This window comes from Mchenga conophoros, linkage group LG23 (assembly GCF_057382185.1).
Source record: "Mchenga conophoros isolate Kocher_MC1m ecotype Shallow Benthic linkage group LG23, M_conophoros_male_GT1.1, whole genome shotgun sequence".
NCBI lineage: Eukaryota > Metazoa > Chordata > Actinopteri > Cichliformes > Cichlidae > Mchenga > Mchenga conophoros.
The window spans coordinates 32,014,090-32,030,211 of record NC_140547.1 but is presented as its reverse complement, the minus strand read 5'-3'; the positions used below and the strand labels follow the sequence as shown (position 1 = coordinate 32,030,211).

Below are 16,122 nucleotides of genomic sequence, written 5' to 3'. Positions count from 1 at the left end.
AGCTTTAGAATGGTAAGCTTTCATCCTAAAAACAGCTCTCTGGTCTTCATTTTGGATGCTTAATGACTAAACAGTAAGTTATATTTGACACACCTGGGTAAAAAGAAACACCTTTGATGCAAAATGTGTAGTTTTGCGTAGTGTTACGTTCTGGTCCCGGCAAGTAAATAAACGTAACAAATAGTTTGCCCCACTCACTTCCCACCCACACAAAAACCCCAACAACGACACCTTTTTTAAGTATTTAAGCAGCCATTTATTTTCCTCAGCAGTGAGCAATGCCAAAACAATAAACAAAACTCCCTATAAAACAATCCCTAGTCTTCCCTACACCAAAATAAAAAGAAGCCAAAACAAAAGACAAGTCACTTACCTATCTATCTAACGAAAAACAGGAGAAAACTTGTTCAACAAAAGAAAACGGCTTCTCACGCCTACTAGGCTGCGACAGTGAAAGTTATACAACAAATGAACAAAAAAGTGACCGCCACTGGTTAACTTATTTACAATTATTTACATGGCAAGGCTAGAGGTACACGTGAATACTCCAGCCTGCACTACAATAATCACACACACAACTCCGTGATCGAGTCAACGGGGTTCCCAAAAAAACACTGCCAGGTGTCTGTCATCCGGACGTTAAGTACTGGAGGTGGTCCATCAATTATCCAATCCGAGGATAGGTAAAGACTCCACCCGGATACTTAGCAGCCACGCCTAGGTGTCCACCTTCTAGGAGAGGGAAAAAGAAAGAAAAGGGAAAATACCACCAAACACATCACTGGGTCATAACAGTTTCCCCCACCCAAAAAAAACCAAACATCCAACCCCACACAAAGATGTTTGATTTAAGCCCTAGAGAGGGCATCAGCCATAACATTCTCTAAGCCCTTTTTATATCGGATCTCAATGTTGAAGTCCTGAAGGAGTAGGGACCAACGCATAAGGCGCTGGTTACTGTTTTGCATCCGAGATAGAAACTGGAGAGGGTTATGGTCAGAGAACACAATGGTTGGAACAGGACTAGATCCCAGGTACACTTCAAAGTGCTGCAAGGCCAATAGCAAGGCTAAGGCTTCCTTTTCAATCGTGCTGTAATGCAGTTGGTGTTTTAGAAATTTTCTAGAAAAGAAGCAGACTGGGTGGTCAATGCCATTGTCATCCTCCTGCACGAGCACTGCACCTGCCCCCAAAACACTGGCGTCCACCTCAAGCTTGAACGGATGTGTAAAATCAGGGGCGGCCAACACCGGAGCACTACAAAGGAGAGCTTTAGCAGCTTCGAAAGCGAACTGACATTTCTCTGTCCACACAAATGGCGATTTTGGACTGGCAAGACTAGTTAACGGGGCTACTACCTCAGAGAAGTTTTTGCAGAACCCACGGTAATAACCTACCATGCCCAAAAAACGCCGCAGCTCCCGGCGAGTCTGTGGAACTGGAAAGTCTACTATTGCCTGCACTTTCACAGCAACAGGGAGGACTCTACCTTGTCCTACTTGTTTCCCTAGATAAGTTACAACCGCCTTTCCAAATTCACACTTAGCCAGATTCAGTGTCAGAGAGGCATCATGCAACCGGTCAAATATTTCCCTGAGAATCTTGAGGTGTTCAGTCCAGGTGGAGGAATAGGCCACTATATCATCCAGATACACTTCGCAATTTACGACTCCCTGTAACACAGTGTTCATCAGTCGTTGAAATGTGGCGGGGGCATTTCTCAACCCGAACGGCATGACGGTATATTGCAAAAAATGATCGGGTGTAACAAAGGCACTGATTTCTGATGCGCGTTGAGTTAAGGGGACCTGCCAGTACCCTTTTAAGAGGTCAAGTTTGGTTACAAAGTTTGCCGAACCCACACGATCGACCAGATCATCCATACGTGGGAGAGGAAACGAATCGGGTTTCGTAACAGCATTTACTTTTCGGAAATCATTACAGAAACGGGGAGTTTGATCGGATTTTGGAACGAGAAGTGATGGTGAGCTCCAAGAGCTATTACTGGGGAAAGCAAAACCGTGGTCAAGAAGATACTGGACTTCTTGCTGCATAATGGCCCGCTTAGTGGGATTTACCCGGTATGCATGCTGCTTTATGGGCTTATGGTCACCCACATCAATATCATGACTTAATACATGCGTTTGAGTGGGGATGTCACCGAAAAGAGCAGAGTAGTTTGTAATGAGCTCACGGACATCAGACTTAGCGGGATCAGACAGGGGCGCCAGATAGGCATCCAAGTCAGCCAAGATTTCAGAGTTCCCAAGACGCGCACCCGAAACAGAGGTGTGCCTGTCATCCAACCCGTCATCGCCGGGACTATACAAGGGTGGAGAAACGGATACCGACACAATAGGTGACACAACAGGTGCCAAACTAGAGCGGTCACGATCAATGTATTCCTTTAGCATGTTGATGTGACAGACGCGACTTTTCCTCTTACGATCAGGGGTTAACACCACATAGTCCGTCTCACTTAGTTTGCACTCAATGACATACGGACCGGAAAACTTTGCTTGCAGGGAAGAACCAACAACCGGCAAGAAAGCCAACACACGGTCACCTGGCTGGAACATCCGTACTACAGACTTCTTATCAAAATGTGTTTTCATTCTAACCTGAGCCTTTGCCAGCATGTCACGAGCCAAAGCACAGGCATTATGTAGCCTCTCCTTAAACAAACTAACATAGTCCAGAATATTTTCTTTCGGCCGATGACTATCTGAGAGAAATTTCTCTTTCAGGAGACGTAACGGACCGCGCACCGTGTGGCCAAAAACCAAATCAGCTGGACTGAACCCCAAAGATTCCTGACATGTCTCCCTGACGGCAAACAACAGTAGTGGCACCCCCTCATCCCACTCACGGCCAGACTCCGTGCAAAATTTGCGAAGCATGTTTTTTAGGGTTTGATGGAACCTTTCTAATGCACCCTGACTCTCCGGGTGGTATGCGCTTGAGGTGTGATGAGTGACTCCGAGCTCTGTCATGACCTGGGCAAAGATTTTAGACATAAAGTTTGTGCCCTGATCAGTTTGGATGCGTTTAGGCAACCCGAAAGTGGAAAAAAACTTAACTAATGCTTTCACAATCCCACGGGTTTTTAATGAGCGTAGTGGAATGGCCTCCGGATAACGAGTGGTAATACACATCATGGTAAGTAGGTATTGATTTCCGGACTGTGTTTTAGGAAGAGGACCCACACAGTCAACAATGACATGTTCAAAAGGTTCCCCAACAACCGGGATGGGTTGTAGCGGAGCAGCGGGAATCGCCTGATTTGGTTTGCCGGCAAGCTGACACGTGTGACACGAGCGGCAGAATCTTACCACATCAGATTTGAGACCAGGCCAAAAGAAATAACGGAGGACACGGTTATATGTTTTTGTGATTCCCAAATGACCGGACATAATGTGGTCATGTGCCAAGCTTAGGACTTGGGGACGAAGCGACTGCGGAACAACAATCTGCTGCACTCCCTCATGGGTGCAGCCAGAACTGGGAGTCCAGTAGCGCATCAGCACCCCATCCTCAATAAGGTAGGACGCAGATCTCCCACTCTTAGGCTCGGTCACATACGCCCAACAAGATGACAAGCTCTCATCATTTTTTTGAATTTCTATAAGCTTGTCTTTATCTACTGACAGAGTCATAGTCTCCTCATCCGGCTGAAGTGATACAGAGACAGGGGTACCTTCACAGGCGGGTTGCAAGCTCAGTGTGTCTGAAGCGCTTAAGAAAAAGTCGCTAAGACCCACCACGTCACCCTGTTTGCGTGCCTGCGCACGTGTCACAGCACACACGGGAAACAAAGGAACAGCATTTGATGTAGCACAAGCGAAACCACTATTATCTGTAAGTGGTATATCAACTACTTCTGGCGACGGAAAAACTGTGCAGCCAGCTAGATCGTTTCCCAAAATGATGTCAATACCTGCCACCGGTAACTGGGGTCGCACCCCAAGCTTAACCTCACCAGACAAAAACTGAGACGAAAGCTGCACCAAATGTAAAGGAACCCGTATTACACACATCCTAACTCCCCAGGCTAACACATCAGCCCCACAATAGGATTGAGCTGAAAACGGTAAAACCCCCTCACGAATGAGCGACTGTTTCGCACCAGTGTCTCGCAAAATACTGACAGGAGCCCGCCGATCTTCCCCTATCAAGGAAACAAAACCGTGTGACACAAATGGCTTAAACTCCTCATCTACCTTATCATTTTCGGGTACCATCACCTCCCCCAAAGGAGGAGGGTTTATCTGTAGAAGGTTTATTGGGGAAGGAGATGCACCCTTCCTGGTCATTTCTTTTCTTTTCAGAGCAGGGCAAACCGCAATAAGGTGTCCCTGCTCATGGCAAAAAAAACACACGCGGTTCTCAACGGATGAGGGGATGGCACGGCGGGTGCCCCTTGGAGACCATCGGGGCGGGCCACCGGAAGACGAAAAACTGTGAGCAGGAGCCGAAAACATCACTTTATGTGTCAACACAAACTCATCAGCCCGTATAGCAGCAGCGGCGAGAGTCGTAACCTTCTGTTCGTTTAAGTAGGTTACCACAGTGTCTGGTAGTTGATTTTTAAACTCTTCTAACGTCACCAACTCACGCAGGTCTTCCAAGGTTTTTACTTCTGTAGCATGACACCACTTATCAAACAAAGTTTTCTTTTCTCTGGCAAACTCCACATAGGTCTGGTTGGCGGATTTTTTCCCATCCCTAAATCTCTGCCTGTAAGCCTCTGGCACAAGCTCGTAAGCGCGTAGGACAGCAGCCTTCACCGTATCATAGTCAAAACTGTCCTCCAGAGAAAGAGCGGTGCATACCTCTTGAGCTTTCCCCACCAATCTACATTGGAGTAAAAGAGACCACACATCCTTTGGCCAGTGCAGCGCACCTGCGATACGTTCAAACACTGTGAAATACGAATCCACCTCAGTTTCCCGAAACGCCGGCACCATTTTGATGTGTTTACTCACATCAAAGCCACCACCTGGCATCGGGGCCGGTGGCTGCGGAGATGGCGACTGCGGGGATGATGACCCCGGGGAGGGTACCTGCGGGGATGATGACTCCGGGGAGGGTACCTGCGGGGATGGTGACTGCGGGGCTAACCGAGGTACAGGAGGGCTGGCAGACACAGAGGCTCCCCTCTCTACCTCCAGAGCCCTGATCCTCAAGTGCATAGCGTCCACCTCCAACTGCTGTTTCTTTAGCTCCACCTCCTTAATGCGCAGCGTTAACTGCAGCTCCTCCACAGAAGAGCTAGGCGGAACAGGGAGATTTTTCAGTGGGGCAGAAACACCAGCAACAGCCCCCAGCTCAACCCCCCCTGCAGGACCCGGCTCACCAAACAACCCCCTGTCCGTTAACTGGACACACAGGAGCTCCCTAAGCTCTTTCTTCTTCGCAGTCAACGGCACAGTCACATCAAAGAATTCAGCAACAAGCAAGAGGTCAGCCTTCTTACACCTGTCCAACTTCTCCGCAGACGGGCTCAGAGTGAAGTCCTCCAACTTAAACTCCATCCTAACACACACACCCCCCCACACAAGAAAAAACCGCCAACCAAGAAAACAAGCCAAAAAAAGAACACAAAAGAGACGAGCCCCCAAATATGATATGTTGACTCGGTCACAGAGTTGTGTGTTGTGTCATTGTAGTGCAGGCTGGAGTATTCACGTGTACCTCTAGCCTTGCCATGTAAATAATTGTAAATAAGTTAACCAGTGGCGGTCACTTTTTTGTTCCTTTGCTGTATAACTTTCACTGTCGCAGCCTAGTAGGCGTGAGAAGCCGTTTTCTTTTGTTGAACAAGTTTTCTCCTGTTTTTCGTTAGATAGTTAGGTAAGTGACTTGTCTTTTGTTTTGGCTTCTTTTTATTTTGGTGTAGGGAAGACTAGGGATTGTTTTATAGGGAGTTTTGTTTATTGTTTTGGCATTGCTCACTGCTGATGAAAATAAATGGCTGCTTAAATACTTAAAAAAGGTGTCGTTGTTGGGGTTTGTGCGTGGGTGGGAAGTGAGTGGGGCAAACTATTTGTTACGTTTATTTACTTGCCGGGACCAGAACCTCAGCAGTGAGCAATGCCAAAACAATAAACAAAACTCCCTATAAAACAATCCCTAGTCTTCCCTACACCAAAATAAAAAGAAGCCAAAACAAAAGACAAGTCACTTACCTATCTATCTAACGAAAAACAGGAGAAAACTTGTTCAACAAAAGAAAACGGCTTCTCACGCCTACTAGGCTGCGACAGTGAAAGTTATACAACAAATGAACAAAAAAGTGACCGCCACTGGTTAACTTATTTACAATTATTTACATGGCAAGGCTAGAGGTACACGTGAATACTCCAGCCTGCACTACAATAATCACACACACAACTCCGTGATCGAGTCAACGGGGTTCCCAAAAAAACACTGCCAGGTGTCTGTCATCCGGACGTTAAGTACTGGAGGTGGTCCATCAATTATCCAATCCGAGGATAGGTAAAGACTCCACCCGGATACTTAGCAGCCACGCCTAGGTGTCCACCTTCTAGGAGAGGGAAAAAGAAAGAAAAGGGAAAATACCACCAAACACATCACTGGGTCATAACAGTTGACATAAATAGCACAGAACAAATCTGAAAATCTGGTCAAAAGGAGTACCCTCCTGAGAACATAACCAAGATGGTGGAGGTGTAGTTGAACCTCAATCCACTGTGTTTATTTTTTTACTGTTTTCAGAGTGTTTTACTAGCTTTTAGACGTGCCAAATGATCTGAATGTATATAATGGTATTGGCAAATTTGAATTTTCCATCCTCTTAATGAAAGTAAAAAAAGTAAAGATGACACAGGAAAAACATGCTTAACAATGTTATGAGTGTTGATGTTGCACACTACACTTACTCTGTTAGCAACACTTGTCTGAAATACCACAAAGACAACAAGCAGCCGATAAAAGAAGAGTCACCAAACCATAAATGAGTAATCCACGAGCTGTTGTGAGAGTAAACACATACTGTCACATTATCCAAGAAATAACTAGGATTTCTGTAATATTTTAAACAGCGTATGCTGATAATATTTCCTGATTTGAGACATTATTGTGCAAAATGTTTATCTTGTCCTGTTACAAGTAATAGTGGTCGATACAGTTTTCTCAAATCACTGTGGTTACGGTGTGCTGAAAACATCACTTTGCCAAAACTAAGAGCTGCTCTGCGCCTCTCCTGCACCTGACTATCTCAGAAATTGCTCCAAATGTTTTTGCTGGAGTTGGTGAAGCTACAGCAGCAGTTCAGATCGATCAGGTCAGCTAGTTCGATATCAAATGTAACACATTGGAAAAGAGAGGTTATCTACCTAAACAGAACGTACTCCTTAAACTCCTTTAAATGTCTTGTTTTTGTGCTGCTCGCTGTTCGTTTCTGTCTCCCTCTTCGCTTTTGTTCTCTTCTTTTCTCAGCCCGCTTTCCCTATACTGTCCTACCTGTCATTTTTATTCACTGTTATTCTGCTTTCTTTTCTTTCTTCTTCCCTTCTTGGGGTTGTGACAGCTCTCTGGACTGCCTGAGCTGAGTATGTCAGCAGCTTACTAGTTATCTCAATTGCAACGAGGTCAGTGGTGGTCAGGATTGTGCTACAACAGCTGGGACCAGTGCTTCCAAGATCTATAAAAGCTTCCATCTCAGCAAGTATAAGGTGAGTCTCTGTGCCCTCCCCTAACTCTGCATGTGTTTCATGTCCTCTAGGTTTTAAATGAAACAGAATAGCTCATTTAAAACTTACAAAGTGCTGTACTTGTGCCTGGTTTATAGCGAGTCGGTTTAGGGGCCTGCCAAGAAAACAAGCCAGTCACACATGACTCACTGTTTGGGTACTTCAATTTATATTACAAGATTTCTTTGACGGCAAATGGTACACACATGAGTGAATCTGTGCACAAAGACATGTGCACTGTATTTACACCTACCATTCAGCCACATGCACGCTTGCTCTAATGCTCCGTACTGAGTGTTTCTGGCCGTGAAAGCTGCCTTATGGGTTCGCTGGCATAACATACAAGTGGCCGCTCTCAAACATGACTCACAAGGCTCAACAACAGAAAACAAATCACTGGTCAAGACTAAGCCAATCAGTTGCTTTGGACGTGTTTTTCTAAACATACATGAGCTTCTCCAACAAGTAAAAGCATTGATCCAGAGGTCGTTGCAGTCATTTCAAATTCTAAGGGAAAAGCTTTATAAAGCTGTCTCAATGGATATTTTGAAGCCTGGATTTGGGGGGTTGTTTTGCAGTTGCTGAAATGTGTGGAACTTACAGCTGAAGTGCAGTCTTCAGTTTAATTTTGTTCAATTTTTAGCTGTGTTACAGTTTATGGCTGGTTCACACAAGCAAAGTCAACAGGACCACAAGTGAAGTAAACACTAGAAAACATTGGTGATGATATTCCTTTATGCCAGTGAGGTTAAAAAATAAAGTGAGCTATAGTTTACTTTATGCAATTAAAAAAGAGTGCCTATTCAGTAAAAAAAAGGGTAAAGCCTGCTGTTCCCTGGTGTGTTGTTGCAGCAGACCCAGATAAGAAGTAACGGGCACCACTAGACATTTGTGGGAGAGAACCCAAGCCAAGCACCAGCTATGAATATATGTTTTCCATATAAACATATATGGTAAGATATCTATCTATCTATCTATCTATCTATCTATCTATCTATCTATCTATCTATCTATCTATCTATCTATCTATCTATCTATCTATCTATCTATCTATCTATCTATCTATCTATCTATCTATCTATCTATCTATCTATCTATAAATAATCTTCAGGACTACAGTAGTTCTAGCAGCTTTCCGAAGGACATCCCAGAACTCTTCTTTGGATCTTGGATGCCTTTTCTTCCATTCCCCATCAAGGTTTTCCCACATTGCTTAGCCAGGGTTTGATGTCCAAGCTCTTGTGAGGCCAATCCGAGGCTGATCATGTTCCATTGTGCATTTTATAAATCCATCTGTCCATCCATCCATCTTCTTCCGCTTGCCCTCCAGGTCGCGGGGCAGCAGCCCAAGTACAGAAGCCCAGGCCTTCCTCTACCTACCCACCTCCTCCAGGCTGGCCTGGGAACATCAAGGTGTTCCCAGGCCAGCCAAGAGATATAATCTCTCCAGCATGTCCTGGGTCGGCCCCGGGGCCTCCTCCCAGTGGGGCATGCCTCACCCAGGAGGCTCCCAGGAGGCATCCTTGTCAGTTGCCCGAACCATATCAACTGGCATATCAAAAAACCAGCCACCTTTTGGAGGAAGCCCATTTAGAGGAAGCCCATTGTATCTGTGATCTCATTCTTTCTGTCACTACCCATAGCTCATGACCATAGATGAGGGTAGGGACGTAGCTTGACCGATAAAATGAGAGCTTTGCTTTTACACTCCGCTTGCTCTTCACCACGATGGACCGGTACAGCGACCGCATCACTGCAGCAGCACCAATCCTTCTGTCGATCTCTTCTCCCGTCACTCATGAACGAGACCCCGAGATACTTGAACTCCACTACTTGGGGCAGGAACTCATCCCTGACCCGGAGTGCGTACTCCACGCTTTTGGAGGTGCTAATTCTCATTCTCACCGCTTCACACTCGGCTGCAAACCGTTCTAGAGCGATTTTATAAATCCAGGTATGCTATTACTACATTAGCAGCGTTTTTGGAATCATTGGCATGCTGGAAAATATAGCAACTGCCAAACAGATGCTTTCTAGATGGTGTTGCATGATAGATCAAAATCTGACATTTTCCTATATACTTGCTTCCATTAATTTTGACGACGAAGATTTATGCTTTAACGATTCATGAAAAAAAATCATTTCAAGAGAAATGAGGGGTGACTCGAGACTTTTGCGAGTAAATAGTTTCTGTAGTTGTTGTATTGTTTAACACACTAAAATTATAATATAATTTCAGTTTTAACAATTTTCAGATCACAGCTCTGCAACAGACTGCTGACCAGTTAGAGCGTACCCTGCCTTTTGCCCTATGACAGCTGGGATAGGGTCCAGCCATACCCCATGAGCGTGAACTGGACAGGTGGTTAAGAAAAGAGACAGATGGATGTTAAAAGGGCAACAATATATTTTACATACTTTGCTTTCCCTCTCTTTGAATGTTTATTTTTTTTTTTTTAACAAATAATTGTACTTTCACCTGATGTTTTGGGATATTCTACCCTACTTTGCTTAAATGCTCATAAAAGTATCATGTATATATCTGAGAAAATCTTACCTTCCTCCCAATCAGCTAGTCAGATTTCAGATCTACACAATTTCAAGTAGTGGGTCAATACAAGTGATTGATAAAAGGTGTTACAAGCAATTTGTATAACTTAAAAAAAGAAACAAATCACCTAAACTCTCAAAGTCATACTGAAATAAAACTGCATTCAACTAAATAGGCGAGATATTGTCTGAAAAACAAATAAACCGTTCCCTGTGTTAAAATGGAATATTTTGATGATCTATCTATCCATACTGACACCGTCTTTATGTGGGTATATGTGACTTTTTGGTTCCAACAATTTATTTTTTTGAGCACATCTTATAGAGAAGTTCGTCACTATTGCTTTGTTAATTATGTTTATCAAGCCGAAGAAAAACAACTGTGCTCAAAAGAGCCAGAAGAGAGTGGGCAGGTTGAGTATACTGCCAGGACTTTGTGTTCAGCAAAGTAATTGACAACACTTCTCAAATTCAAAGTCTGAAAGATGAAGTTCTGATGGGTAAGCAGTTTGTGTTTTGTTTTTTGTTCTTTCATTTTGTTCATACAGAAATGTTCCACTGTTTCAATAGCTTGTAGGATGGCTATACGAATTTCTGAAGGCATCTTTTAGAGCATTTTTATTCTTGAGTGTCAGGAAAATTGATAGTGACCAGAGAAATTTGAATACTCAATTTAGCTATACTAAAATAATATTTTTAAAAAAGGAAACTTTCATAAAACCTGGCAGTGTACAAAGTCACTTTCCACACTGATCCCTGGGCCACCATGGTTCATCAAAACAAAAAGCGTCACTCATGAATAGCAGATCTTAGCAGCATGTTACCAGTCAAGATTTATGGCCAGAGGAAGAAATGCTAAGAGATGATAACTAGAGAAAACCAGGATAAATGAGAACAGCATCTCAAAACAATTCCTATGCAGCCAATTCAAGAAATTCCCAAGATTAAGACAGACTGTCTAAAGGTGGGAAGATTGTGTGAAAGACAACCTCCAATGCTTAGCCATCAGCAGCTGGAAATAGTACCAAGGGACAGCAGATGGAGACAATTAGTGTGAGAAATGCAAAAAAGCAGCTCCATGCCAAGACAGGTTGCCAACAGTGCCACAGAGTTCCCCGTTCTCAGATCTGACAGGGATTGGATTGAACTTTATTATTATCTAGTTAGTGAATCCAAAAGGATGCCAAACAAAACAAATGATACCATCTGTTAAAGAAACTACACATTAAACTCATGTGTGTTTGCCATACAGGTACAGTGTTGTAAAATTAGTGTGTCAGCATGCTGATGTTTAAAGGATCAAAATATCCATCAGGACATGTGTATTAAATGTATGGAACATCAACAGTTGCTGAGACATTTTAGGACATACTTCTCCTAAAATGAGTCCAACATGACTTTTTTTGAGAACTACTTAAAAGCATTGATAGATTAAATAATAGGAAAGTATGTGTGCATGTTTCCAGCCAATATGTACACTGATTACCTGACTGCAGTATGTGTGGGTACATACACGTTTACCAAAATGTCTTGTACACAAGATTAAGACTGATTGTTCAATCAGCATCTAAATGATTTTTAACTGGAATCCTTCCAATCTCATAAAATGATGTTCTCGAAAAGTCCTGATAAACAGGTTTGTTCAATTTTTATATTGACAGAGTCAGGTATCGAATATGAGTCGAAATAATAATTAAGTTTTTCTAATAACTTGAAGGCAGGTGTATTCTTTGTCTGCATAAGTGTTTCTCTGGCAACTCCTTCCCTTGAAAACACTAGTTTTGAAATCTCCTCTTAAATCGAAATTGTACAAATGTTCAAAATGCCTGATGTCCTTGTTCATTTGGTCTCCAATGAAAACAAAGGAGCATCAATGGAGTCTTCAAATGACGTTTGCTGCACTTCATCTAAGATGTACCCGACTCTGCCGCGCTGGCTTAGCTCAGTCGGGTGAGCAGGCGACCATATGCCACATAGCTGAAAGTGGCCGGCCCAGGTTCAAAGTCTGACCTGTGGCCCTTTGCCGCATGACTTCCCCTCTGCTTTCCTGTCTACTTGGGGTGTATCTATCCAATAAAGTCAGTTAAAATGCCCCCCAACCCACCCAAAAAAAAGAAGATGTACCTGAATCAGCTGTACATTGTTTTGAAGACAGAAAAACAAATGGCAGGAAGATCTTGTAGACTTTCTGAGATATTACTGGTCCCTTTAGGGATATAATGCCTGTCCTTTGATTTTCAGATGGCCTTCATCTATTGCTTTCTCCTTTTTAGTTAAAGAACACCATTCCCATCAGTCCCTCTTTCTTTCTTTCTCTTCTCTTTGACTGCTGCTTTCTTTTCACCAGTGCTTTTGTCTCGGTGTCATAAGTGTTCCCTTTTGCAATCTGCAAGAGGTATGAAAACAATTTATTTTATTTTCTATCCTCTATAACTGTCATCCTGATGAAAGGGAGGCACAGTGAAAACCACCCACATTAATATTTCAGGCACTCATGGGCAAAAATGGGCACAAAGCAGACATGGTCCAGAAACAGAGTGAGAGGAGGGAGGGCTGAAGAAGAGCACCAAAAAAAGGCAGAAGAGAGTGAGTGAAAAAGTAAATCATAGACTGAGAATGGCACCGCATGGAACATAAAAACATTGGATGAACAACAGAAAAGAGAACGGAGGGGGCAGAGAAGGAGACCACAGGGGTCTGGTTTGTAATAATGATTGAAGTTTTTCCACCAGGGCCAGCTGGGACCAAAAAGCTTAAGTAAAAGGCAAACACACAGACTTGCTCATAGTGAAACGCTAGAGGTGGACAACTGTAAAATTGAAAGATTTTGAGAGACAGGCAGGGGAAATAATGCAGTAAAAAAGAAGAAAGGATACACAGACATGTAATAAATAAAACATGGACCAAATGATCGTCATTCATGATGACAGAACAGACTGCAACATGCTGGTATTTTCAGATTGGAGCTTTCTGGTTTGATATATGAGGAAAGGGCACATTCAGTTATAATGCTGCTCTGGTTGCAGCATATGCTTCATTTTTCTCTCTGGAAGTTATTTTGACACAAAACTTCAGTGGTGTGTTTTCATCCCATCCTGTGTTGTTGTTTTTTTTTTTTTGGGGGGGGGGGGGGGGGGGGGGGTTATTCTACATGATGCAACATTAAGTCAGAGTTTTCCCTCTGCAGTATTTGCGGTCGGGTCCTGTCAAAATTTTCTTCCTCACTGTCTGCCTGATGTGCAGAACTTCTTAAATTATTTATTTTTTTAAATTCTTTTAAGCTTCTATTTTTTTCACTCAGCAAGATAAAAACAGGATGAGACATTTTTTGGAATAATCACTTTGTATATTTTGTGACACATTCTGTCTTATTTTCTAAGTACTACAGTAAGATTAATGTGGATATTACTAACTGGATTGGTACTACAGAACCTTTCTACTACAAGTGTCAGTCACTTTCATGTAACATTCACAGACAATTCAATGGCTGCATCAGGGGCGCCAGTTCAGTATCTGCAAAGATTGCTACAGCTGGGGATCAATTCACCAGCTTTCCAATGGGTAGATGACCTACTCTACCACCTGAGCCACAGCCACCACAACAGAACAGATGAGATCATTGAGATGATGTTATGAGAACAGATGAACTATTAAGTTCAATGAAATTGTAAAAGTAAGGGTGTAACTAATGAGCGAGACTCCGCTGAGGTTCATTAGCTTGTAAACTTAGCTTATTTAGCCAGACCGTACATTCACAAGACAATTTGTAATACAACAGCCAAAGTCCCTGGGTCAAACCCAGGCTGCTGCATTGAGCTTTGTGGCATATGGTAATCAACTCAGAGAGTTAAACTGTCACCAAACGGCACAAATTTTGAACTGGACACAAAACTGACAGAAAAATTAAAAACAACACTGGGTTGTTAAATGATTTGCTGGTTACTACAAAGTCTTTTTCTTTGTTCTTTTAAGAAGTGGATCCAAAAATTAAGTTATTATTTCTTTGTCCCATTAATATACATTAATGGGACAAAGAAATAATAACTTAATTTTTCCAACACAACAGGAAAGCTTTGGAAATTAATAAAAAACCTCTTTGATGAAATTATAGATTTTCATTCATTTTTTAAAAAGAAATTGTTTTTAAATGTAATGTAATGTAAAGAGTCAAGCCACAAGGCCTTTTTCTTGATAGATCTATAAAAGATATATAAAAGGGAGTTTTTCCTTCCCACTGTTGCCAAAGTGCTTGCTCATCGGTGGTCTACCTTAGAATATAAAGCACCTTGAGGCGACTGTTGTTGTGATTTGACGGTGTATAAATAAAATTGAATTTAACTGAAATTGAATTTAATAGATAAGACACTAGGAGAATGGTGGATAGCAACTATAAAGTTGCATATTGTGAGACTGTACATTGTAGATCCAAATTTTACCAGTTAGGATTCTCCATAAACGCCTGTCATCTATGGAGCACACACTACCATCTGAAATTAAATTACACAGAGATGAAATATTTTACACTAAATGCCAAAGATCTGCAAATCAGATTTAAAGCCCTTTTAATGAATTATACACATAATTTTTTTCGAATTTTTTATCATAACATATTTGAATTTGTATCGTCTTATGTATATTTAATTGTTACTGCGGATTTTTCCCCATTTTTTTTTTTATTGTTGGTAGTTTCATGTCTATAATGTATGTTACTCAATACCATAAAATGTTATTTTTTTGTTTGTTGTGGATGCAAAAACCCACAACACACAAGGACAATGGTTAGTTACTAGCAACAGATAATAAGCTCTCTTTGGAACACCTGCAAAAAACATTGTTTTGGAACTCTTGGAACTTTTATTTGATAGGAACGAGTCTCACACCCAGCTTTTTACAAACTGCCATTTGGGCGGGACTCTTGGCCAAATATTCTCTGTAGAAATGTTTGCCTGACTCCTGGTGCCAATGTAAGAGGTTTTCCTTTGAACATGTAATTAACATGAAGATTTATTTCTCTTTTATCTCAAACCATGATATTTTCCATTCCCTAACTAAAAAGCCACTAAAAATATAAGCCAAAACTGCCCACTTAAACCAGTGTTGAGCTTGTGTCTTTTGGTGAAGGTCTGGTGCTGCCATCCCACACACAGCCCAGTGTGGACTTTGGTGGGTTTTTATATTTTCTCATCTGACAATACTTTTCTGTTGTGCTGCTGCCAAAAGGGTATCCATTGAGAAGCACTTATGATCTAGTGTTAGTATGTCACAACCTGGGAATGGTAATGTGTGGAACAGGAAGTGGAACAAAAGAGTAACTCAAGTTTTATTTACATGATTCAAATACTGTGGTAGACACAAGTTTGCTATGAGCTGTTTACTGTTAGCTTGTCACTTCCACAGCTGGTCTGTCACATGTCTTTTTATCTACTTAACCTTTATTTATATGGTAAATGGTCTGGTTCTTATATAGCACTTTTCTACTCTATCTGAGCATTCAAAGAGCTTTACACAACATCATTGTACACCAGCACTTCCTTATCTATGCTTTTTTCTAAGTTCTTCCTATCGAATTAGATGTCTCATTCTAATTCACATGCATTCATACTGCAATGGATGCATCAGAGTAACATGGGGTTAATATCTTGCCCAACTTGGCATGCAGACTGGAGCAGGGCTGGGATCAAACCACTAGCATTCCAGTTAGTAGGTGATCTGCTCTACACGTGTCAGTGTGTAAGCCAATCTAAAAAGAAAAAGCCAGGGTTTCCAGGGAATTGCATGTAAACTGTGTGCAACTCATTACTACTTTTTAGTCACCAAACTAGGTTGACAGCTAACCCACTGATTAGCTCTGAGGGCT

The 16,122-nt window shown here is 42.2% G+C and overlaps 2 protein-coding genes across 3 annotated transcripts in view; both read right to left on the bottom strand.

The window, feature by feature from the left end:
- The window catches only part of xirp2a (xin actin binding repeat containing 2a), an 85,785-nt gene that overhangs the window by 58,168 nt on the left and 11,495 nt on the right, over positions 1 to 16,122 (bottom strand). The window lies entirely within an intron of this gene.
- Positions 133 to 5,534, bottom strand: LOC146547635 (uncharacterized). Its single transcript, XM_085263755.1, has 2 exons — positions 5,064 to 5,534; positions 133 to 5,033 (listed from the first exon to the last, which is right to left on the bottom strand). The coding sequence occupies exons 1-2, from the start codon at positions 5,532 to 5,534 to the stop codon at positions 849 to 851; spliced, it is 4,656 nt and encodes a 1,551-aa protein (XP_085119881.1). The 3' UTR covers positions 133 to 848.